The following is a 26,916-nucleotide window of genomic DNA, read 5'->3' on the forward strand; positions in this document are numbered from 1 at the left end:
TTTATTTATATTGTCATAAAAGGTTGTTAAGTCTTGTGAAAGCCTAAGAAATTGTTAAAATAACTGCTATTTACCTTGGTAAAATGCTACAGTCAGTGGTGACACTTCCAAGGTTTCACTTATCTATCTTAGAAATTATTAATTACTGCTAAAACACACAGTTGTGAAGCCCTTGCATGCAGAAGTGACTTACCAGCTGGCATGCTGCTGGTCAAGCTGTGCTAAATCAGGACTGGGGCCTATCACACATTGCAACTGGCTTTAGACCCTTTTGTACCACACTTGGCTTCTGGCTCAGCCCCAAATGCAAGGGATATGCAAAAATCTCCACATACCTTCTCATACAGTCCAGCGCCCGAATAAAGAAGTCTTTGTGAAGCTGATGTTCATCCCTCAAGATGGAGCACTGCTCCAGCGTCACCGACATGGATGTCCGGTCTTTGGCACTTTTGCAACAGGTGAAACGGACTCCATTCAGCTTACGGCAAATCTGAAACACATGCAGACATCAAAGGATTGCCCTTTTCACACCTTGTGTTCTCTAGGCACTACACAGACTGTGAAACTCCCACAGTTTTGCAATCACAGACAAGGAATACAGAGAACTGAAGTATTTCTCAAGAAGAAAAAAGCTGTAAAAGTAATTCCAACGGCTACTGATGTGTATCTTTGCAGTTAAATCTACTGTGGGGATTTTAATATTCTCAGGATTATGCTGGCCTGACGCAGTGCCAAAAAAGGTGAAAATGTGCTGAAAAGAACTGCCAACTTATCTTTTCATAGAACCATAGAATGGTTTGGGTTGGAAGGGACCTTAAAGCTCATCTAGTTTCAACCTCCTGCCATGAGGAGGGACACCTTCCCCTAGATCAGGTTGCTCAAAGCCCCTTCCAACCTGGCCTTGAACACTGCCAGGGATAGACCAGCCACACACAACAACGTTTATAAATTTGCAGCATTAACACTCCACTAAAATAGAACCAAAAGATTATAGCTACTGCTCTATAGCCCATTTCCAATTTGTCCATATGACACATTTTAAAAGCAGATCTTCAAGGCTTTCACCAGGAGGACAAACATATAAATAACCTGCTCACTGAAGAAAAAAAGCCTTTATTTATTTTAAAAGCACACTGCACGCAGTCTTGTACTGCAATTGCAGTCAAGTCTCTCTCCTGCCCACCCCAACACCACCCCCTCAGCGAAGCAAGAAACCGGTGGTGGATCCAACAAAATTAAAATCAAAATCTACTACTTTTAGTCCTAAGCATTTTAAGCAAGTCACTAAAACGTGTGCATGGACTGCAGCTTACAAAACCATGGCATCCAAAATCCTGAACTTGAAACACAAAGTATTTGTGTTAGCCTAGACTAGAAAAGGAAAAGTTGCTTCAATTTTTTCCTCATTTTCTGTGAGAACCATCCTATTCAGTTAGAGCTGAATTGTCTGAACACCTAATTAATGCTGAAAAGCAAAGAAGAACTTCATCAAATCTTAGCTCAAGCTCATGGACATAGAGGACTAATATGAGGGCACGGATTCAGACACATCTGCATTTAAATATGGTCCTTGTTTTTAAGAGGTAAACTGTTCCATGCATGACCCATAACAACTAAAGGTTAACACAAATGACTGCCACGGATTGTCTACTTTCAGTGTACATTTTGGCACAATTGTAAGGAATAAGGGAAACGTATTTTTGAGGATAATTTCTCACCTTAAGAATCAATCTGTGGTTGTGCCAGCCCATTAGTTTATACTTTGGGTTCAAACAATATTTAACTAGAAAAAGAAAATTTTGAAGGAAAGCTGGTGTGCCTATGTGTGGGTTTGCCTTTCCCCTGGTATAATTTGTCCTAAGAAAAGGTAATACTTTTATTTGCTTGCTCCTATCCCTGGAAAATCATAGCTGTAACAGCATCTAAAAAGGAAATAGTTATGAGAATAGGGCATGCAATAAATTACAGCAATTAGGCTTCATCCTAAGGAACTTCCCAGCTTGGCTATCAAGGGTTTACTTTGGATCCTGCAGGGTGAAACTTCATAATCTCACTTTGGCCAATAAGCACTTATTTATCTGTTAATTGTATGAGTCTCAAAAGTTGAATTTTTTTAGATGATGCTGTGAAAGAAGTTAACTGTTTAATTGAGGAGATTAATTCTCCTTACACTGTTTCTTTTGAAGACCATGATTAATTGTGAATATTTGAAGTGAATGAATCATAAGAAAAAAACAGGTAATTATTCCAGATGAGACCCTCATGAAGGGAGGGGAGACTAAATCCCAAATCTGGGCTGGCAGCACGTAAACTGCTGGCTAGAGAGAGTCAGTTTTGAACTGAGAAGCATTCTAGCCACAATACGCAAATTACTGTAACCACAATCTTGTTTTGCACTGAAGCACAGTACAAAAGTCTCAATCATTTTAAAGTGGATTAAATAGAAAATAATCTGTTCACTTAAACAAATTAAAAAATCCTTGCATTTGGATTTAAGACGAAGCATAGGTTAACCTGATAGGCCGGCCCACAGAAAACCTCACAATGACTCAGTTCACTAAGCACCAGCAGTTAAACAAAGTAAATAAAATGGGCAAACAGTGATCTGATTGCTCTAGAATATACTCTGTTTATTTCTTGTGATCTAAGACAAAAGATGAAGGGGCAGTTTTGGAGATCAGAATGTAGCATTTAAGTCTTTATCCCATTATATTTAGGATAAGAAATGTGTGTGATACCAATTTGCAAAAGCTGACTTTTAAAACAGCTGTATTCTCAGGGTCCCATTACAATAGGGATTACATGCAGATGCATATGCATATCTATCTAGAATCTACTGCAATAACAAAGTGATATCCGTACATACTTTACAATAAATAAATGTAATATAGTGCAACAATGTGTAAATCAATTAGTCAAGAAATATTTCAGAAACTTACAGTAAGGTAACATGAGGAGAAGCAGAATACAGTGAAGGAAAAATCTGAATCAGTTTGAATGTTCAAAGAATGCTTTTTACCCATGAAATTGTTTCCAGAGAATCCTGAATAGATGGTAGAAGACAACTTTCTATAGCCAAAGATTAAGAAAATTTTCATATAGCTCATTTTACATTACCCTGTACTGATTTATCTTACACTTCTTCAAAAAGCAATGTTTCGTAGTAATTGCAGAACTTGTACTGTTAGAAAGGCTTCTGGTTTTACTCACAACAGATTTATACTGTAATAGCATGTGGTAGTATTTATGAACCACAAGGCAAAATGTTATTAGCAATATAAAAAAATTACAGCAGTGTTATTAATACAAAGACATAGCTAATCTTATCTTATTCCTCATGTTAATGAAGAGACATGGAAAATTTAATTAATATTTTTATCAAACACTTATTTCCCTTGAAAGGTATATGCATTTGAAAGTTCCCTCAAATGCATGGTCTTGCTTCAATTCTAGTAGATAAAGATTGAGCGTCTACTTATATAATGGTCAGAGACACCAAGGATGTCTATTCTTATTACCTGGTTGAATTCCACATTCCTGAAAATCTTGAGCTCTTTGTAAATATCTAAGGTCATTTATTTGGTTGGGGGTTTTGTTTGTTTTTAACACAGAACTGGGAAACGAAAAGGAATTATGTAAATAAAGCAAAGTAAGTATCATTAATTGTTTGATAAACATTTTTGTGTTCTCCCTGTGTCTGAACATCTGCCCTTTGCATATAAAGCTTATCAGTGCCCTTGGAGTGGCTGTCACAGTGACACTGGCTAAAACCCCCATAATATGTGATTGACAAGAAGTTGTGCTGATACAATTAAACACTTGTTTACAAAATGTAAGTACTAAAAAGTTGAGTACAGCAATATTTAACAAAAGGTAGAGTAAATAATTATGTCCTCAAGGGTTATGGACACTAAACAATAAAAGGAAGGTATTCTGAACAACCAAATTTTATATTATCAAAGAATGGATATGATTTTAAACAAACAAGCAAAAATAGTTAGATACTGTAGCTGAATACTGTATTGTCTCTCCCATATGACATGACACATCAATAGCTATGCATGATCATCCAAACAATTAATTCTGTCCATACTGGGGATGAAGGGATTCCTCTGCCTAAAACTGGACTCAGTTAAGCAAAAAAACATGCCCCAAACAATACAAAAACCTCTTTTATCCTGTTATACAACTCATTGATATAAATGAAAAATTCTGCATCTGGAGCAAAACAACCCTGAGCAGCAGCACAGGCCATGGACTGCCTAGCTAGGAGAAGCTTTGCAGTAAAGGGGCTGGAGAAAGTAGGGGACAACAAAGTGACCAAGACCATCTCTCTCTCTTTGAATTCTAGCCAGTTCTACCAGTTAAGAAAGCAGGAAAAATATAATATCTGTAATTTAACTGTAGGAAGAAGAGATATATGCATGAGTGGGATGAGAGCCCATCAGAATGGAAATGTTAGAGAGCCATTTCAGCCCATCTACTTTAATCAATAAGTTTCCCAATTACATCCTTAAAATGCATTGCGCTTACAGTATCAGCAGGCATACAAAAATCGTGTGAACACATACGAAACAAGAGGACTTACCGTCGCAGCCAGCCACATGATTTCTACATTCTTTCTCTTTTTGGCCTGGATATTTTGATGGAGATTTTCTAGCAATCCCTTTAAATCATTTTGTTCTTGAAAATGTGGTAGACCTGGAAAAAAAGGTTGATGAGTAGAGAAATAATCAAGCATATAAAAATCTGCTTTGATGGGATGCATTTTTTAGGTCAAAATATTTTGGTTTTGTTACATCTCATTTTTCTTAGAAAATGTTGCTTTAATTCCTAATATAAGAGGAGGGTTAAACAACACTAAACACCACCACCGCACCACACACATCCCCCCAAATTTAACAAGGGATATTTCTCAGTCTGAGGAACTTTGATTTTGAAATACATAATAATTTCAGCTTTACTTAAAATCCAAAATTATACCTAATTGCCCTAGGTATGGCAGCTGAGCTGACATTTTATTATCAGAGATATCTAGTGGCAATTCAAGAATAAGCAATTTAATTTGCTCTTCAGTTTTGTGGGTATATAGGGGAGGGGTTTGTTCTAATGTTACCTTTATCTTCATTAGTTTCGAAAATCAGCAGAAACAATCAAAATCTGCTTTTAAAATTTACTTCTTCAAGCCCCAAGCCCAAGATTTACACTCAATTCAAAGAGTAAAATGAGGCAAGTACTAATGCAGGTCAAAATCCATTCTCCTAATGTGATCACAGCTGGAATGATCCCTCTTATCAACAGGCTTTTACCTTTTATCTGTAACGAATTCTGCAGTTTCCCCTATCCGTGATTCATAGTAAGAAGTAATTTAAATATACTCAAGAACTATTCTAAAAATGTCTAAGCTGCCTTCCTCATACTGTGCTGCCAAAAAGAAAAAAATGCAGAAAAAGCACATTCAAACTAGTTCTGCAATAATCTTAATGAGGATTGTTTTATCTTAGTATTACAATTCCTGATCAGACAATTAGATAATGCAGAACATATAAAAATACATTACAACCTGGTAGACTATTATATTTATCCTGCATCTGCTTCTTTCAAACACATCGCATACAATGAGTATTCTAAAAAGATGCTTCCAGATTATGGGAATGCATAACTAGGTAAGTATTTTATTGTTTCATAGCAGTTTTCCTTTGGTTCACAGCATAAAATGAGTCATCTCAGACAGATGACTTCACCACAGATAAAGTAAGATTCTCCTAATTTACAGCATCAGCAAATGAGCTGCATCTTGACTGGATGCGATTGATCACTTAAATCCTTTGTGTCATAAAGCAGCATTAAGCCATCAAATCATTCTCATAGATTATAAGGGGGAAAAGCCTGGAAGTACATAACAGACTCACAGACTTTGTGTTGAAAATGCACGTACCGCTACAAGCATTATTATGCTGTGGAATAAAATCTTTGTTTGCTGGATTTCTAAACCTTGCATGTATCCCTCCTCTCACATAGGACAATGACGAACTGATGTTGCTGTGAGTGTTGGGTATCAAACCAGCAACACTGAATATCACTCATGACATGGGTTTCTTCATGTTTTCAGCTGTTTAAATTGAGTTCTAAACTGTTCTTTTCAATTAATCAGGTACTACTAAACAACAGTCACACATTTTTTCTACCCTTACTATCATTAGCTACTCCATAACAGCAGTCCTATTTTGGTGCCTAAATCAGTGGTACATTTGGTTGGCATTTTTAGTAGGAATCTTTCTGGAAGCACATTGTTATTTACAGTTTTCAGAGTTTCCTATTAGATAATTAAAGAGATTAAGAAACAGGTGAATGACAGTGCATATTCATCTAAAAGAAGAGGGAAAGTCAGTGTACAGCATACAGTTACATGCAGCTGAAGACTTTTAGTAATTGGGAAGACAGAGAAAGCTAGAATATTATTTGCAATCAGAATTACAGAGATGAGACGAAAAACTACCAGTAAAGGTGGCAATACCTTTATGTGAGTGGAAAATTAAAATCATTGAAATGGAATATATGAATGAAGCAGCAGGCAAGTGAGGCTGCCTAAGGGTGGTGGATGCAACAGCCTGGCCAACGGGCTGTGAGTCCCTAAATTCTGTCTGGCTTTATGAGCACTGTTTTTGTAACTAAGAGCTTTGTGAGCTGGGTCCTGCACTTACTTTGCAGCACAGATTTTGCACTACAGGCAACTATCTGGAAAGGTGTGACAAAACCATCAAGGAGCCATCAATGCCAAATGATTCTCACTTAGCCACAACACCAGACCTGCTGCCAGCTTGCATGGAGGGTTAGCTTCTTAAGAACATGAGCACTGAGGTAAGTGGACAGGAGAGCAACTGAAGCCCTCCCCCAGCTGAATGATTTGGAGAGCTTGACTTTGTTTTTCCAGGGAGCTGGTTTAAAACGCATGTTTCTCCAAGCCAAAAGAGTGATTGCATGCAATGGCAGGGAGCTACTGGGTAGGGCAATGCAACCAGAAGGTGCTTTGTCTGGTGTAAAAATTTGGATGAAAAACAGACTCACATCTTAGAGGTAGAGAAAAAGCAAGAAGGTAATAATAACCAGAAAAGACATGATGAATTAGATAAGCGTAGTTCTTAAAAGCCTGCACAGTCTGGAAGAAGTCCAGGAAGACTGTGCAGCTCACTAATAATCCTTCTGCAAGAAGGCAGTACAAGGTTAGTTTCTGTTACTGAAAAGTGGCCAATCCTATCTGCATGCAAATTTTTGCTTTTATATAATCTGAACCATTTATGAGGCAGCAAATCTACCTTAGACCTAAACCCAGATGAGGTTAGCTTTTCAGGATGCTTTCTTGGCAGGATTCCCTTAAATTAATTACTAACTTCTTGTGTGAGTTTCTCTGCAGAAATCCTAGAAATCCTAGAGCCGGAGGTGGATGATGGGCATACTGCCCACTGTTTAAGAACAGGACTTTAATTTCTGTCACAGTTATTAACATCTGAAAATAATCCCGAGATAAAAGATAAGTACACATACACAGTGACACACTAGATATAACTCCCAGTACATACATGTAGTAGATAATTTGCAAAACTAACAAACACAAGGTATGCTGTATGAGAACAGAAGCTTTGCAAGGGATTTTAACAGGCAGTATTCACCATAAGAAGGCACATGCAAATCCTGTAGGATGACAGACCTTTAGATTTAAAAGATTCATCCCCCCCTTTATAAAAAGGGAAGGAACAGAGACTTAAATCCAAGCTATTTAAAATAAGGGCATAAGATTTGCATCATTTGGGAATACAGTTTAGGCATTTAGACAACTTTAATAGGATTAGATTGATATAAATGGTCTTTTCAGTGTTTGCTTTCAAGAATCAGAGTAACAGACTCATAATATTTATAATACCAAATTTCTGTAAAATTGAAATATAGGACCCATTCTAATGGAACCCTGTTATTCACATCAGTGACATTATGACGTGGCTCACTGCTTGCGTTTGCATCTGCCAGTTTCTCAGTGGTTTGCCATACCTTAATACATTTGCAAAATAAGAGTGGAGGGAATGACTGAAACTGATGAAAATTCGCACCAAGTATTTCTGTACAAATATGTTAGGTACAGACCGTCCTCTACTTGAAATATCAAAAGGAATATTATACTAAGATTTAAAAGAGCTGTTTGGGTCATCATTATGCTGTTTCACTCTCCCTGAAGTTTCTGTTGTGGCATTGGGCCTGCAGTCACTACTGACTTCAGCAGGGCTGTGTACAGGCCATGTTCAGAGTGTTAAACTTTATGGAACAAGTTATGGGACTGAGGCCTAAATCTAAAAGCTGCACACTAATACTGTGGTAACGTTACTTTCTTAGAATCTTCTATCTATCAAACCTTTTCAAAGACATTCGCATATTGCATTATTTTGTACTTACAATCAGGAGGCATTTTTTCTGTAAACAGCTTGTAATATTCTTTTAGAAGTTCTAAGTTTTCCTGGTTAATGTTTTCCTGCAAAGTGGTATCTCCAAACCTATAAAAAAGCACAATGAAACAATGGAAAAGAAAATCCCACACAAACGATCAAAACTAAACCAAAGCTAAATTATCCTTCAGAATGATTTCTCTGCATACAGAAATCATAGGACCATAGAATGGTTTGGGTTGGAAAAGACCTTAAAAATCATCCAGTTCCAACCCCCTGATACAGGCAAGGACACTGTTCACAGGACTTTGATTATTTTTTTTTATTCCCCTCCCTTCCAGTGTTGAATGTAGCAGATTTTGTTAAACATGTAGTTGCTAATCTCTCATATGCTTTGTAACTAATATTTTAATACTTCAGAATGAGGTCATCACACATGGATAATTTTTCCAAAATCATATGGACAAAAGTAATCCATTTAGAGACAAACATTCAATAAAGCACATATTCTTTTTACCTTCACAAATCCTGCATAAATGCAAGGGCTCTTTGTGGGAATTTCAGATGGCACCACAGGCAGAGAGCATCTCTTACATCTCTTACTGCTGCTCTTGCTTAAATGTATTAATTTCTACCAGAGCTGGACAATATTGAAGCCACACAAGATGGAAGATATTCAAGTGTCAGGTGGAAAACCTTCTGAAGAAATATTTTCTGCTATGGTCTGAGAATATTTGCTATAAATAGTCAAACTGATTACTTCTTTGGGCCCTTTCTGACCTACACTGCTCCTGAGCTGTTGGTTATCTTGGTTTCTCGTATCTGAAGCCAATGACAGAACCATTTCCTTGTTGTTGAGCAGTGATTTCACCATTAAGCTTCACAGAGTTATGACCTGCAGGCTAGCTGGCTTCGTCTTCATTTAAGCTTACTGTGGCACACAGACCTCAGCAGTTGCTTGACAGTACTGCAGCTGGCTCAGGAACATGTTCTGGGCTTTCTTGCAGCAGCAGAGTCTGCTGGGAACACATCCCCTAATCCTTGTTATTCTGCACTTCACAGAAAATCCAGACAACATCAGGATGCTATTACGCTTATCCACAATCTGACCATAGCTACATAGGCAAGTATCTTTATCTGCAAGATCAAAATTCCTGCAACAGCCAAGTTGTAGAAAATACAGGCTAAAAAAGAGAAATATATAATATAAATCTCCTGGTAGCTCTGCTGTGAGGGATATGAATATAAAGACAGGAATGTCCCTTGGGCAGTTAGGACTCATCTCTAGAATAGCCTTGAAATAAAGAAAAGGAAGACAGAGAAGGAAATGGTGGACTACAGAGAGACGTGGACAGGTAAACCTGTTCAGGAAGGTAAGTTATCTCTACCAGGTAGAGGAAAGGAAACACAAATTAGAAGATACCAAATGTACAGTTACATCACGCAGAAGGAAATAAAACATTCAAACATGCTAAAGAGGGAAAAGACTACTTCCTCAATAGCCATTGCTGCACTGTCACACAAGAATATTCCTTTTAAATCAGATACATTCTCAACTGTGTTATACTGAAGAGATGTTTTCATCTAAATAAAGCAACATTTTCTAGAGATTTATCACAAAATTTTCTTTCTATTCTCATGTTAATTTCCCCCACAAAAAATATTTTTTACCTAAAAGCATGTGCAGTGTTTCCAATCTCAAAGACAAAGGTGCAGCTTTGGGAGTTAAGCAGTATTTTGAATTAAGTCTAACGTTTACACCTGTAAGTGAATGCAGAAAAAACTGTTTCTGCATGGAATAATCCAACTTGACTTTTTTGAGATATATATATTAATATACATATATTTATTTATAGATCTACATATATTATTTTTTCATTCATGGCTTTCTTTGTCCATAATGTAAAATCCCCACTGTGAACAAGACTACCTGTCTTCCTGTCACTCCACCTGCAAGCCAGACATCTTTTCACACCAACTCCTCTTTACAAGCCCCCACATATCCAGGCTGTTTCTAAATCTTGTCAAATCTTTCTTCAGGGCATTTGTAACATAATAGTCCTTCCTGCCTATCCCACCCATGTATGCTGTCATGAACTTGCTTCTTTGTTCCTGCATACTCCTCTGATTTTGGAGAAACCTGTTGTGTCCCAGTCACAATTGTCATGACTGATTTTTTTGATGTTGTACCCTGTCACCTTGGCATTGTCACTCCTCTCATAGCATCACTTTTCCCTTCTTTATGGCATCAAATATAAGCTATTTTAATTTTTAAGAATGTTTCAAGCTCTCTAACCCATTAATTGACTTTTTCAACAGTAAAATGCAAGGTTTTACCATTTCATGACTCAGCCTATGTCCCTCATTTCAATTTTCTATCGAAATTTTCTCATACATCACCACTCACAATTTGGAGAAGTCCCCCACAGACATCCACAAAGATATCTGATGGTATTCCTTAGAAGACTTCCTTAAAAGACAAGAGATTACTTTTACTCTGCTGTCTAGATAGAACAGGACAAGAAACTCCTGCTGTGCTTAACTTCTTGCCTATTGTCTGGGTTAACTTCATTTTTCACTATTTCACCCTACTTCCCCAGCTACACTTGCTTTCGAGTTTGTAGTGAATGCAATCTAATGATACATGTCTCTCTGATGCCCTATTAATAAAACCAGTTAAGGAAGAAAAGAAAAAGTAGCTGTTCATTATTGATGTCTACCTTCCAGTTTTAGCACTGCACAAACTTGATAATTAAACATCATGGACAGATAACCTTCTCTTGGAAAACTAACAGGCTGCTGAAACTTTGACTTTTATTGTGCTAATTAATTAGTTTCCAGCAATCTTTTCAGAGGATTAATGTTAGCATATCAGAACTATAACATTAGCCTTAATGTTTCTACAAACATAATACTAAGCATTCCCTATTATTAACTAACACTCCTCAACCCTGGAAAAAAGCCCTAAAAAGTTCTGAAAAATGATCTCTTTCTAGCTTATGACTTGCCCAGCATCTTCAACCCCACTTCTAAGATAATGAGAATTTTCAATTTTCAAACTCATATTTGAAACAAACTTCTACATCTGTGAAATAGAAATTAATTTAATATCTGTAACCAGAGGAAACTTGGCATTGGCTCTGTGAAATGCACCCCTGCATATGGTCATATCTTCACTTGGACTTTTCATTATTTTGCATGGCTTCATAGCTTGTGCTTATTCGCTTTAATACTTTTTAAAATACACATCAAGCAAATGTGAGATGGTCCCACAACAAATAACAAAACAGATTTATTTTTAGTCCTGGGAGATACCCCATACTAGCATGGCATACTTGGATAGAAAATAAAACACAATTTTCTCTTACCTCTCTGCAAGTGTTTGCTGTTCATTGATTCCAACATTAAAGAGCACTGGATACATGCGAAGTAGCTTTCCTTCTTTAATCTCTTGTGGCAGCAACTCAAACATCTTTGCTGGAAGCTGGACCTCTATAACATAATGTTCACTAGGAAAACAAAAAGATGAATAAGGATGCACATATCAATTAGTTTTCTTGAAATTACAACCTTCCTATATTATAGAGAACATGGAGACTTATAAATCAGTCCTTCCCTTTTCCCCTTAATTGTTTTGAACCATAAAATGTGATGATTCAGTTTGCTTGCTTTAAGAGGATAACCAAGCTATATATGGAAAAAAGGCAGGTAAATATAATCACACGCTCTTGATAGCGACTTCTTTACTGAAGTGAAAATAGGACTAAGGATGAAAGCAGTAAAAAGTCTTCTTTTTACCAAAAACATAAGTGAGAACTCCTCAAATCTTAAAATGCATCCTGCTGAGTTACAACAACTCCCTTTCGGAAGTCATGACTTGATCCTGCTAAATGCAATATGAGCAAACACCTTTCAAAAAAGCTCAAAGCAAAATTCCCGTTTTCTTCAGTGGCTGGATTTTCTCCCTGGGGATAGAAAGCACCACCAGTAACAAAACTGACTCTGTGAAGATAATAACTGAAGGCTCATTACACAAACATAAATCCTATTTTAGGGGAAGAGATGTAATATAGAACAGCTGTGGTTATATGTTTGTGTTTGGTCTGATTTTATGAAAAACATGTTATATTGGCTGCCAGTCTAAACTCTTATTATGTGGAACCCTCCAAGTTGAATTTGAGGACTGATGCCTGACCCCAGCACAGAAACAACAGCATGCTGTTAACTTGGGGTTTGTTAGGTTTCTTTCAATTATTAGAGCAATCAGTCTAATAAAAGAGGAACAGACTAGAAGCAAATCTATTTGTCTCCATGATCTGGCATTTTAATCATTCAAACATGGCCAACTGATAATGAAGACTGAGGTTTCCTCTCCTGCAGAGCACATCTCGTATACCACCAAGAAGGAACAGTATTACAGCAACAGAAGGGAAGGAAGATCTACATCCTACCTACAGAAACCAGGCCTAGGAAGTCACACAACTTCTGCATGTAAACTTTAGCTAGAAAATTTTTAGCAGCTATTAAAAGAAATCTATCATGAAGTCACTCCAACCCTTATTTTAATCAATCACATGCTTGCTAAGAAATTAAAATACAATCTGGATTTCCCATGTGTAGAATTCGGGAAAGAAAACTCAGAAAACCTTGAAGAAAAGAGGCAGTTTCTGCACTAGCTCTGACAGCCTTGGCAAACTGGAAGGAGGAGTGGCACTATCCCAGAGCAGGTGTTCGCATAAGTATTTTAGCTTAGAAGAGTTCAAGGTTGCATTTGAACCTCTATCCTGTCCACGTATCTGAGAGCAAAATATAATAGATCCAGTACAGACTTGTGACTGAACTGTAATTACATGCAACTAGGGCGACAGCATATGCCTTGGTTCTGCCTTTGTACAGGCTAGAACTAGTGTGTACTCTCTGAGCAAATGCCAAATGCTCCCTATTGAGGGGGGCTATCAGTTTTCAATGGAGGATACATGCCTTAGAAGGGGGGAAAAAAAAGTGTGTGTGTGAAGAAATAGTTTCATTCCCCAGATAAGTCTATTTGGTTTGTGTTTTGTTTAATTAATTCACCTGTGTGAAGGAAATGGTGAGTTAGCAAGGATGACAGTAAAGAACTCAAATGACCTTTGTATCAACGCATTCATTCAGAGGCTGCATATGAGCTCTCCTAGTTGCTGTCAGGTACTGCCAGGACATTCTTCTGTGATGTAGTGCTTTCATGAGGTTGAGAAGAAACGTTGGTTTAGTCTAATTCGAAGAGCATACGCTGCAAAATGCCACCAAATCCCTGCACTGCTACATTTCACACCCCCGAATCACTACAGATCTTTCAGTGTGTGGAAGAACATTGGGAAATGCTGACCTTTAGGCATGATAAATTAGCATCAGTATTGTTTGAGAGCCTCCTCTTGCCACCCCCCCCCCCCCTTTATTTTTTTCTTCTTCTTTTTTGAAACATTTTTAGAAGTCTCACAGATAATCCGTGATAACTCTAAGAAAAAAACAACAAACTCTGGTTGCACAATGAAAACAACTCATTTCTGATCATGTAAGTAAAAGGCTCCCAAGCTTTCACAGAGCTGCCTAGAAATGGTACTGAAGTCAGGCGGGCAAAAAAGAAAAAATAACTCAAAGTACTGAAATCTGGAAGACTTGTTTGATGTTAATTTACTGAAAATCTTACAGGTCCTGTGCTTCTATTTAAACATGAAACACTAATAAAGCAGTAAATTTTATTGCCATGCCATGTCTTTTTGTGGCTAGAGTCAGTGCAGAGATACCATTTTTTTTTTGGCATGAGATGAGTAAGGTAGCTACCACGTTTTCCAATAAGAAGGAAATACCAGTACATAATTTTTAACATTCAATGATCTCTCAGGGCAACAGGGTGGAGAAATCCAGCATGTTTAAGAGAGTAAATAATAAATAATATCTTTCCGAACAAATAATATAAATTTTGGCATTATACACTTAAATGTATATAATTTCACTAAAACAGAACTGTTTAAGAATATCCCTATCTTTGATTTTATTTGCCTTGTTCTCTAATATTTGCTATCATTCCATACCAAGTCATTTATATGCACCTTTGTTTTGCAACAGAAAAAACAATGCACACATGGTCAGTCACTGCATCTCAGCTGGGAAGTGTTTACCTAGCTCTTCTTTTAGCTAAGTGATGACTTTTTAGATCACTCCAATGTGGCTGTAAAAGTGCTAGTCTGACAGTGGGCTTCATTGAAAACATGGTATCAAACCCTGAGGTGCCTCAAAGTTCATATGCACAAATACTTTTATAAAATTCTTCTACAGAATGTAAGTATAATAAAATACCACAATATAATGCCTATAATAATTAAAGAACCTGAGCACCTGAATTAAACTCCACTTTTCCTGGATGGCCAGAGTCAGCCACCCATATCAGCAGGTTATCACAGTGCTAGTCAATGCCACAGCTCTTTGGATTGATTTGTTTGTGTACACAGAATCTCAGTCTTCAGCACTTCCCCAGAAAAACAATTGCAAGTGAATACTCTGACTCTCTAAGATAAGAATTTGTATCTTAATCTTCTTGTGTTGCATTTCTAGAGTCTTTCGGCCTCATTTTTTTGAGCCACACCATGTAATAAGCCAAATGATCTTACACATTAATTACAAATAACTAGGTTTTCCACTGTCTTCTCTTTTTATGCTTGACTTCCAATGCTGTGTGATAGCAGCTGTCTCATCACAGCTCTAACAAGAATGGGGCTCCTATGCATAAGCTTTTAATTCTTTTTTTCCTTGATACTGATTCCATCCAGTGAACACCTGCCAGTAAGTACAGTACAGCAATCACAGGCAGTAACTCTTCTTCCTAAAGACTGACTACTCCATCAATCCAGAAGGCCAGAGGCAGCTCAAAGCGCAAGTCTCTTTTCAAGCCAGGACCTCCTAGCGTGACAGTTCAGTGTACTGCAGTAATGGCAGCAAGCCAGTTAATGTAGCTGCTGGATTTTTCAAGCTTTTTGACTGCTGTAATTTGCAAAGGATGTATGTCTTATGTTTTATCTACACACCATAATTATTCTTAATTATTCCCGATGCGTTGCCTACCATACTCCGGCCTTCCTGCTATTTATTTCAATCCCTTCTCAGAAGGCCCATAGAATAAGAGTGAATTATCCAAGATAATTAAGTAAATCAGTGGTGAAAACCCCCTTCAGAGGAAACACATCTTTTCTAAAAGTTGTTGCTTTTAGCTGAATTTAATTTACAGTAATCTTAAGAATAATGATACTAGTAAGGAAGTGATTTCTGCAAAAGTAAAAACATTTGGAGCTTCAGACTAGAATAATACCGAAGATAAAACCCCTATTCCTCCTGTGTAACAATCTATTAACCCTCTCATAGCCATAATTAATGAAGTTTATGTCCTGATATTCAGCAGTGCGTATATGAGATGCATCAGTGGCTTTGCACAAGGATTTTTGAGTTTGCGTATGTCCTGTGTGATCTTCAGGAACTATGACAGGCTTTATTTTTCAGAAGTGACCACTAGGTTTTGGTGCCTGAGTTTTTCAGTTTTTGTCTTAAGATAACAAAGGCCTAGCTCTTAGAAATGTGATTTCATTTGTCACAATGATATAGAAGTTCTGGACACTTCAAACCCAACTCTTCTTCAGTTAGAGGCCACTTTCGTAAATACTGACCTTGACACCTCTCTTTGAATCAGTATGAAAAACACAACAGAAACTCTACATAATCCAGACACTGTTTTGATTAATTTGTTTTAATAATTGGAGCTTTCAGCTTTTCATCAGGAAAGTAACCCAGAACCCATTTTACTGCTAGCTTTACAAATCTCTACTACCTCATTACATCTCCACTCACCTCATGCAAAGTAAAACTACTGCACTTTCCATGTAATAGAATTCAGCAACAAGGAAACCACTATCTGGGCTTTTCATGTGCTACAGATTAAATCACATGCCATGGGCTACAGGAAACAAAGTTCTTACCGCCTTCCAGTTATGATAGGCAAAAAATCTTCTGATTTGGCTTCTATGACTTTAAACATTACTTTTTGCAAATCTGAAATTCCCACAGCCATGTCTTCCAGCATCCCTGCTTCTTCACCTATATGGAAACATTACAGAGGTTATTAACAGAGTAGATAGATCAGTCACTGAATAGGTATAGTAAAGCAATACAGGGATTATATTTTCCAGTCTGTGCTTCTAAAAAAATCACAGTCCTAAATCTACATTAAAGTAACCTACATAAAAGCAGACTGATTTTTAGAACTGCTGACAATTCTCCATGGCCTAAATGATAACTATGAGTATTAAGTACCCCTGAAAATCAGGCTGCTCTGCATGTGCATACAATACCTCAGAAAAGCCTTTTTTGTCTATTCTGAAAGTGTTTTTAAAGACCATCTTGCCGATGGAGGACAAAGGTTTTGAGAATAACAACAAGCATCATGCAAAAGGGAGCCTGACAGCAATGTCCAAGAGAGGATCTGCAATTCCCTGTGCATTAAAGAGCTGCACAAATGCTAAGTCCCTACTTTGGTCAAAATCTGTAATTTGGGGAAGGATCCAATACATCCAGATCAAAGCATTTTGAAACATAAGGCAGTTTCTCCCTCCAAATATTCTTTTTAATAAGTATCAAATGATGACATCTATAACAAGCTAGGAATTAGAGTTTTCAAGCTATCATCTTCACATCACTGGTGTGGTCAGGGCAGAGGCTGCTAAGAGTCAGTAACTGTTTAAATCTGCTGTCTGGATTAGCTTTATAAACCTGCTTAGGTCAAATGCCTATACAAATGGAGACAGTTTTTATTAAAGCCAAAAGTTCCACTAGCTGTACTGAGGAAGGAGTCTCCTGTATTTAAGACAATGTTGTTCAGCACTCTTCATGGAATAATTAGCAGCTAGTGTTCTCAGAGGAATTGAGAATAAAATGAATGAGTAATTTTTGATGCAGATTTGACAGCACAGTATCAATGGCTTCAACTGTGCTATTATATGGAAACCTACTGTTTCCTAAGGATAGTACTTGTTGATTCATAAGCCAAATTAGTGGAAGCAGAACAGAGGTTAAAATAAGAACCTCCTGGGTAAACTGGTCTGAATACATAAGAAACTTTGTCCAAGAACAATACTTACTATACGTACTAAGGAGTCCTTCATATTGCACAAGCAATCCAACAGTATGAAGCTGTTGTAAAAATCCTTGATCATGCAAACCTGTGTGCAGTTTGATTATAAAACCACAGACCAATCCAGCGAGCTATAAAGACAGTGAAACCATACGAAATCAACAGATGTACTGTTATAACATAGTTGAAATGAGGCTTGCTATCATTATGAGCAATAGAAATAATATTTAGATATTTGAGGAAAACAGCATAGATATTTCTGTTCAATGACTACGTACACAATTTCATATTAATATATTATTGAGGCTTTTTTTTTCAGTGTAAAAAGCAGTGAAATACTCACTTATTTTACATTAGATAAGCTTCATTTATTTGTGGGGTTATGTGCTATTTACACTGAGAGAAGCAAGACCAGAACGTCTGCTGGCAGGCTGTAAACACATAAGGCTGTGAATTATGATGGATTTGAAAGCAGTTAGACACCTAATGCAACTGAATCTCCTTGGCAGTTGCACTCTAACTCTTTAATTATGTTAGGAAAAACATATAACTTAAGGGAGAAATTAGATGAATCATTCAGAGAAAAATCTGTCTGAAAAATATGATCTACAGAAGAGCAAAAGCACTTCAGTTAGTAAAAGACAAGTCTGAGAAGAAACACACTAATAGCCTTCAAACAAATAAAATACTGCTACAATCTGATAACAGATAATCTGTTCTTCATTTCCAAGGTGACCGAGGGAAAAAAATACCTAACTTGAACAGCAGCAAGCTAGGTATTATATTCCAGGCTATATACTATTCCAGGCTAGATATCAGAACTTCACCTACAGGTGAGGATACTGGCATATAACCTAGAAAAACTAAAAATAACTTTATGGATCCTTCTTTGTGAAAAAAAGGGGACTACGTAACCTTCTACGGTCCATTGCAGACCTTCTTCTTTAACTCAGTGATACAGCTACTATGGATTTCCATCTACTATTATTTTCCCTATCACATTATAACACATTTAAGTGGATGTAATGGCAAACATAGGAAAAAAAGTTGTGTTAAACTGAGAAGAGGAAAAAAAAAAAAAAAACGAAAAAAATCACAAACACTGGCATGAATAAGATGCTTAATTACAGCAACAGTAGGAGATAAGTGACACAAGACAACCTACTGCTTGACTAAAGACAATGTCTCTTCTTAGGGTCAGCATCAAACACTGTGGCAAACCACAGGCAAGCTCCTGAAGCAGAACAAACGCCATTGATTGCTTCGCCCTGGTCACCACTTCTCCCATGCAGTCCTTCAGTGTAATCACCAGGGGATAGAGCTGCTCATACCAGTCACCTAGAACAAGATAAAACATTCATTCCAAAACAGAAAACTTGCAACTAAAATGCTTTTCAGAATGAAAAGAGGGCTGCAGTGGCTGCGTAGATTGTCCTACATTTTAAAACAACTCTGCAGCTCCATCCTAACTGCTGCAGTACAGCAAAGGACACCAGAGAATATGCTTGGAGGTAGAAATCCAGCATACCACCAAGACAGAGGCTAAATGCTTTGCCTGAATCCAACTATATCCTGAAACAATGACTTTTTAACAGACCTAACCTCTCTGTAAAGCTTGCATTAAAGTGTCATAAACAGAGCATACAGGGATACACATGAAAACACATTTAGCACAAGATGAATACAGTGGGGATGAAGATTTCCTATTGTTACCAGCACTAACAACTTGTTATCTAAACAGACAAAGTACCACCAAAAACAGACAGGAGAGCCTATAATTAAGAAAAAGTGAGTGTCAGAAAGCAAAACAAGAATAAACAGATATCTGAAAGGGTATTATCTGTTTGATATATAGGCTAGAAAAATTACTAACCTTCAGGGTCACGTTTTTAGCCTCACTTTAGGTTGTTCTCTTTAAATATTTAGATATACTGAACTCTTTTTTTTAAGGTACTTCAAGTGGAGAGATTTAGGACTTTTGTCATATGTTTAGCTCTATTAAAATACATGCTAAGAATATCAGAAAACACAAGCCAGTGAAAATGACTCCTTAATATATTACAAATGAAATGAAGTGTTATCTAGGAATGGAGGAAAATTGGAACAGCTTACTCCAACTTGCCTAATTCCCAAGCTGTTCCTGAATTTTCCAGGACTTAACAAAACCATACCTGCATGGTAGTTGCACATAGGTTTGCCTACCTCTCCAAGCTGATCAAACAATAATAAAAACACACCCTCCTTCAGAATCTGCATCTCAGTTTCACTGTTACAGTTTAAAATAAAAAACAACACTGCAGAAGAACCTATATAAAAATAGGGAGTGTAACTGACTTAACACAGTCCATCACTTACTCATATTTTCTGTAGATTAGTGTAATTAAGAATCAATGATAATTAAAATCTGTTCCATTTAAATTGCAATTAGATGGAAGATAACAGTACGCTGTTTCAGGTAACATTCCGAGTCAGGCCAATGAAATACTCATTAGTTCTGGAGAAGTTCTTTAGGCAGGAAGACATAGCTGCCTGTTGCAAAGTCAATTTGGCTATGCTCCAGAAAAGTAGCTAAATTAATACAACTGTAGCCAAAAAGACTGGATAGAACCTGGAAAGCCAGGAGAAACTGGAAGAAAAAAAAAAAAAAAAAAAAGGAAAAGGTGCAGGAATGAGGAAATAGGAACAAGGACAGAGCAGCCACAGAGAAAAACTGGAGTTGCTTTGCAAATAATGTCTTTGTCATCAGGTAACATGCATTCTAACACAGTCATACATATTTAAATGTGAGTAATACAGACTGAAGAACCATTCCCTGGAAAACAGTGGCTATGAAGTTAGAGCCATCGTGAACAAAACAGAATATAAGCCATCCCCCATTTCATGCTCCAGCAAAAAGAGGCGATCTTACACATGCCATTGACTAAGACAGCACTTATACGCCATGTGCCAAGATCTGGTGTACACATTTTAAGGAGGCTGCTGAAAAAAAACCTGAGAGCTTGCAAGACTTAAGAGTAGTTTAATCTCTTAAACCTATCAAAAAGGCTGAGCAGCAACTTGATGTCCCCGCTTCATGAGGAGAAAATAACAAGTACTAACAATGATGTTTATTCTAGGGAATAAAAGTGAAAGAACAACCAAAGGCCAGAGGCTGCTGGGAGACACAGTCAATTTTAGAAATAAGGTAAACAACAAGGTGTGACATACTGGAAGTCAGACTAGACAGACCAGACAATTTAAACTCTCCTTTTTGGTCTTAAATTATAGCAATTTATTAAATTAATCAATAAATTCCAAGGAAAGCAACTGCAGAACAAGATCAAAAGATGCAACGCTTACTGAACCTGTCAACAGGGCTGTATGTGATTGAAACAGAATGTCTTTTCTGCTTCCAACTTGAGCAAATAATGAAAGAGATCATACCTGGCCACTTTAAAACAGATCTCAAGGTATTGCTAAATTGACATCTGTTCTATTTTCATGAGAAAGCAGAGCTGGATACAGACATAGCCAAGGATCTTGCAAGTACACTGACGGCCAGGGCAAGAGAGAAAAAGCTGAATTTCTTGAACTAGCCACACTTTGTGAACCTGCTATTACAATTTCAGATTATGCGGGTAGGACTAAAAAGCTTTACTGACACTCCTTTTCATAAAAGAGGGGTCACATACTGGTCACATAATACTTAGATCTGACTCTACTGAGCTGTCAAACTTAACCAGTCAATCCGTACTGTATTTCTGCTTCTTTATGAACATAACTTTGTACTTGCCCTTACTGAGCTGCATCCTAATATTTCAGTGCTCCATTTCATCAAGATCCATTCTAATCCTGCTCCCATGGTGCTTAAAGCCTCTCCCAGCCTTAAGCATCTGCAAATTTAATAAGCATCATTCATATTTCATAAGCTAAGTCAGTAATAAAAATATTGAATAATACTGGACCCAGAACAAATGTAAGTGGATTCTACCTCATGCAGCCTTCCAGGTTGGCAGTAAACAACTGATAACCACCTTCTATTATTATTTTCCAAATTATTTTGCACATACCTTTTAGTACCTTCAAGATCATTTTCTCACAAGGCTGTTTTGGGGGAAATTATGTGTTTGGAATACTAACTTACTAAGTAATTTTTGTCATCAACAGTTGCATTAACAAGGAATCCAAAGATTTGAAATTCTCAAGGCCATTTTTACATTGAAGGGCATTCATGCTATATATATTAAAAATAAATCCTATTGAGTACTTGAAGTCCCAAAGAATGCAGAGCTTTACTTACATATACATTTTGTTTTGTAGAAAACAATAACAACTGAAAATTTGTTGGAAACATTACCCTAATGACTGAGGAAAGAGAAATTATTATAGAATATAAATAGAATTGTACTTGCCAAAAGGAAAGATGATAAAACTAAAGCCTCTTGTGATTAAGTTATTCATAGCTACCATCCTACTCCTTCCTCACACTGAAAATCCTTGCTCAAAATTAGTAAGGATGTCCAGTCCCCAGAAGGTGGAGCTAGTCAGTAAATCTAAGAGAGGGATTGCATTGTTTCTTGAAAACAGAAAATTTATGCATGGACTAGTAAATTCCCACGTCTATCCATTAATTTTAAAGCAAGTTTTGTGTATATATAAGATATATAAGAGATATATCTTATGCTGAGACCAGGATCTTAGAATGGACAACTCTAACGAGAAATCTATATAGCTGCTCAATCTTTGGTCTGTTAAAAATCACTGTATGTCACTTGTCATGCAGAATATCCTGTTGCTAATACTTCAGCAAGAATATAAATCAGGGTCATTCATTAATAATGCACAGAGCTCCAAATATTCATTAGAAGCACTTGCTTAATAGCAAGTACAACAGCTTTTAAGTTGCTCCTTGAAACTGAGAAGCACTGTGAAACTGAAGTTAATGAAACATAAAAAACCTCTGTATTTTGAAGCTTACAAGAAAATTCAGCAGAATTCAGAAAATAAAACTGTCTTGTATGCAAGGCATAAATATGGAAAATGAATAAAAATAATAAAGAGCTATTATTTGTAAAGGGAGCTTTAAATCCCTGGTCTAAAATCAGGCTTAGACCTAACTTGCCACAGCATCGTTGACATGTGAGGATACTGTTTGGGTAAAAGCTACTGCTTACACATCTGAATTTGGGGAGAGATGCAAGATGCCCTACTACTCCTGCTTCATGAGAAAACTGGCAGCTCAGAATCAACTGTTGCTGTAAAGAAGGTACAGAGGGCCAGCCATGGCTCAAGACCTCTGCTACAGCACAGAGTAATGACAGCTTTCTAGAAACACTTCTGTGTTCAACACATTCAAGGACTCACATATTGACACTTCAGGTGACAAATCACAAGGTTTGCATCCTCGGTACCATGGAAAATCTTTTGAAAAAGACTGAAGAGCAAGCATCTCAAAAAAGACATTAGGAACAAGAACAGAAGCAATAAGGAGACTACAGGATAACGGTCAGGTTGCTAAAATGAGAAAGGTAGCATGTTAGTGGTGGACTTGGTAGTCCTGAGGTAACAGTTGGACTTGATGAACTTAAAGGTCTTTTCCAACCTTGCTGATTCTATGTACTGTTTGGAATATCCAAAGATGAGTCAAAGATTATTGATGAAACAAGGAAACTCAATTCAAAAATTGTTCTAGTCAGCCACTGGAAAGGAAACTAAGGGCATAAAAGCCAAACACATTAAAATGGAAAACAGAAGGATGAAATTAAAAGAAGTGGTATCACCACTATGCAGTTAGTGTATGATTAAAACATATGAATATGTGCAGCAAAGCACCAGTAATACTCCACTTACATTGCTAACAGAGAGCTGTGGAAGGTCAGTTTATGACAGGATTTGCCCTTTGGTTGCCAGAAAATGCCCATCAGTCCCATGTTCTCTTAATCAGCATGCCTGCACAGGCAAATGACCTGTTTAGCACACAGCTAGTAATTTCTATGTGCTAATATTCAAGTTGCAATATGTCAAACTGCATGTTAAATTTGATAGAGTTTGGCAGAAAAGCAAGCTTCTGCTCTGTTCAAAGTCAGAACCCATTGAAGTGCTTATTAAAATGTGCTGGTGATAAAACAGGAAAAGCTCTGAGGCTTTGGAATTGGACTTCTATCTCCTTTTGTCCTGGCAACAGAGAAAAAAGCCAATTCTGCCACTGCTGTCTGCACGACTTAAAAATCAGTGGAAATCTTCGATGGATTCAAGTCACCTCAAAATATAAATGGTATGAAGTTAAAAACTGAACATGGAATTAAAAGCAAAAGAAGCATAACAGAGGGCTGTACAGACATACGGTAATGAATGCAACAGCAGCTACCCACAACTTAACTTTTCACTGTAGCTAACCACTTACCCCCTTACTACCTGGACATACAAATAATCCATGATAGGATTGAAATAATAGGGCTCAAAGGATGTAACTGAGTTTGTCTTAACATCACAGATCAAACACTAGGCAAAATCTGCCTTACGGAAAAAGGCAAACAAAACCAAACAACCAACACAAACCAGCAGTAAACCCCTCAAAGCAGGTAATGTAAACATCATGGTACTATTAAGGACAGTCTGAATTTACTCACCTAGGACAGGAACATCCTTCTGATTTCTTTTATTTTCTTTTTTGAGAGGCTTAAAAACTGTCTTAGTAGAGTTCAAGTATTAAACTTGGCAGCATAGAAAGGTCAGCTTCCTACCCCGTATTGCCACTCTGCTCTTGGAGCTCAGTTTAAATCTAGTATGAGAGCTAAGCTCTTTGAAGAAAGAATGAGGTTTTATGCTCATAATTCTGTGGCATTTCTCACAGGAATACCAAAAACTTGCAAAAGCCTGCATAAGTCTTCCTGGTATTTCTGCAGTTAATGTAATAGCAGTTGCTTTGCACAATTTGGGTGTCCAGAAGAACAATCTTGAAATCTTGGGTATTTATTATTCCATTGCAATCATCTGAGATTTTTTATACTGTCACATGGATTTATAGTGAAAATGGAAATCATCTAACGTTACATATACAATTGTGTCAGCAGCTTTAGTCACAAGGAAAACAGAAAAAAGCAGCAATGACAATAACAGACATTAAGCTAAGGAAATCAAAAATATTCAAAACACAGGAGTAATGGATAAGACTTGCTCTAGAAATGTTGTGCAACTAAATATTCTGATGTCTTATTTAAAAATTAGTGTGTTGATTCAGTTAAATAGTATTCCTTTCCCTTACACATTTTTAAGCTTCCTTTATTAGCCAAATTAGAGAAAGCACTGGAATTATAAACTGGGCTACATATAGCCCAGGAAAGTACTCTATCAAAAAGAGCAGGATGAAGGCAAGCTTAAGAGAACAGGAAAGAAAAATGTGAGGAAAGTGAAGGAAAGAGAAAGTCTTTCACAAGTCTTTTGTTTCCCCAAAATAAATACCGGCTGCTCAAGCAAACACAGACCAAGGGAGAATTCTTCATTTTCCTGACCAAATGGTAACTTACACTAAAAGCTCTTCTTCTGAGGATGCAAACAAAACCACAACACAGCTTTATTTCACTTTTCTACCAGCACTGCATTAGGAGGGATGAACTGAAAGACAGAAAGGCTGAATCTAGACTTAAAGAGTCCCCACCAGGTAGCAGATTATTCAACAAAATTTAACCCACACATGCCTACAGCAATGTGGCTATGAACAGATGTTTCCCTTAATTCTAGCTAGGAAATATGGCACCATTCCCCCAGGTGTTCTTTGCTACTTCTGCTGAAGGTTACCATTGGTCCATTCATCCACCCAGAAACATAGTTTATGATTCCGTAATTCACTTAAGGCAAAATCCAGGTGCAATCACACTGCCAGCTTAAATTGCCTGACATCATGTGGTGAATTTTGCATGTAGAAAAAACAGGGAGTTCTTGCACAGAGCCAGCAGAGGAACAGCTTGGTAGTAATTCTAATGGTGTGCTACAAGAAGCAGTTGGAGCCAACAGACTCTTTTAGCAGCACAGCTACACATGGAGACCTGTGAGGGACAGTGTAAGCGTAAGAGCAAACTACCATGTTTCACTGGCACCTCTAATGCTGCAGGATAGGCTTCCACATTCTGACTCTCATGGAAAAAGAAAAGGCAAAAATAAAAAGGATTTAATGTTGTCAAGTAGTTCTCCAAGGCAAACAGCTCTGGAGTTAAAACAATAGAAAACCTCCCTTGCCTTTAAAATCCATCTACTCTTCTTGATTTATCCTGCAGAGAAATCATAATCCTGCAACTGATGAAACCACAGCATGTTACCTTGGTAACTGATAACTCAAATTCAGTCTTAAGAATACACTCAAAGGTCAGACTGCATGAAAAGTTCGGCTAAGGAAGGTATAATTCATATTGAAAGGTAAGCATGAGAAAAAAGTGCCACTGATATTTCTGATGACAAAAACTCCACATAATAAATGTTTGGGGGGAAAAAAAAAAAAGAGAATAAGATCACATGATGTCAACACTGAGACTGCAAATATAAACCTATCTTAGGAAGCTCTGAATATATGTTATGACAACATCTACTGTTACAGGAATATGCTATTGCATCAAATTATTGTCATAATGTCTTCTGTCATCTAAAATGAACATGCATGCCATCTTTTTCATCTTTATCATTGTTATATGCTACGAAAATAAAGTATTGATACAGTCAGGTTCACTAATACAAACAAATATTTCATCATGTATTTATGGTGTACTTTTCATTGTTTTGCTCAAACCCTGGGTATTCCCCATTTTTCTTACAAACATCAGTACAATGTTTCTTCAGCTCAACTCCAGCACTGAAGCACTTTCAGAATCAAAGATCTATCTGTGCCCATATATTTTCAGTGTTGATGAAACGTTATGCTCAAATTATGGTATAATATAATCGCAAAAGCATACAAAAAGCTTTTCGTATATGTAATGTTTGTGAATTGTATGTAGCATAAAATTGTAATTTTAGAAATATATCTCTGGGTGTAAACACGGTATGACTTTATATCTAGGAAAAAGATATGAGCCCATACAAACCAGGCTTCAGATATAAAATGGAGAAGAATTAAGGCAGAATTTATAACCCTAAACTTAGAATCTCAACCTCTATGTAGGCACTTCATGGTGAATCTGTAAGGCTCCACATCAAATTTCAGAGAGTGGATGCAGATTAAAAAAGTCCATATAAACCCACACTCTCATAGAGAAGTCAAGCATGAAAAATTCTGGCACCAAAGGCAATGGTTTTGAAAATCATCAGGCAACAAACTTTGGATGGTGTGTGCCCAAAACCTGGCTAGTTCTTCAGAAA

General features: G+C 37.1%; 1 protein-coding gene across 13 annotated transcripts in view; it reads right to left on the reverse strand.

The window, feature by feature from the left end:
• INPP4B (inositol polyphosphate-4-phosphatase type II B) overlaps positions 1 to 26,916 on the reverse strand; it is a 342,362-nt gene that overhangs the window by 32,081 nt on the left and 283,365 nt on the right. For all 13 annotated transcript variants that reach the window (XM_065687745.1, XM_065687774.1, XM_065687770.1 and 10 more), the window contains 7 exons: positions 18,755 to 18,927; positions 17,597 to 17,720; positions 16,439 to 16,556; positions 11,804 to 11,944; positions 8,446 to 8,543; positions 4,589 to 4,701; positions 336 to 490 (listed from right to left, as the gene is read on the reverse strand). In XM_065687745.1, coding sequence (XP_065543817.1) covers positions 336 to 490; positions 4,589 to 4,701; positions 8,446 to 8,543; positions 11,804 to 11,944; positions 16,439 to 16,556; positions 17,597 to 17,720; positions 18,755 to 18,927 — 922 coding nt within the window. The remainder of the gene's footprint in view (positions 1 to 335; positions 491 to 4,588; positions 4,702 to 8,445; positions 8,544 to 11,803; positions 11,945 to 16,438; positions 16,557 to 17,596; positions 17,721 to 18,754; positions 18,928 to 26,916) is intronic.

Source organism: Lathamus discolor, chromosome 1 (assembly GCF_037157495.1).
Source record: "Lathamus discolor isolate bLatDis1 chromosome 1, bLatDis1.hap1, whole genome shotgun sequence".
NCBI classification, from domain to species: domain Eukaryota; kingdom Metazoa; phylum Chordata; class Aves; order Psittaciformes; family Psittacidae; genus Lathamus; species Lathamus discolor.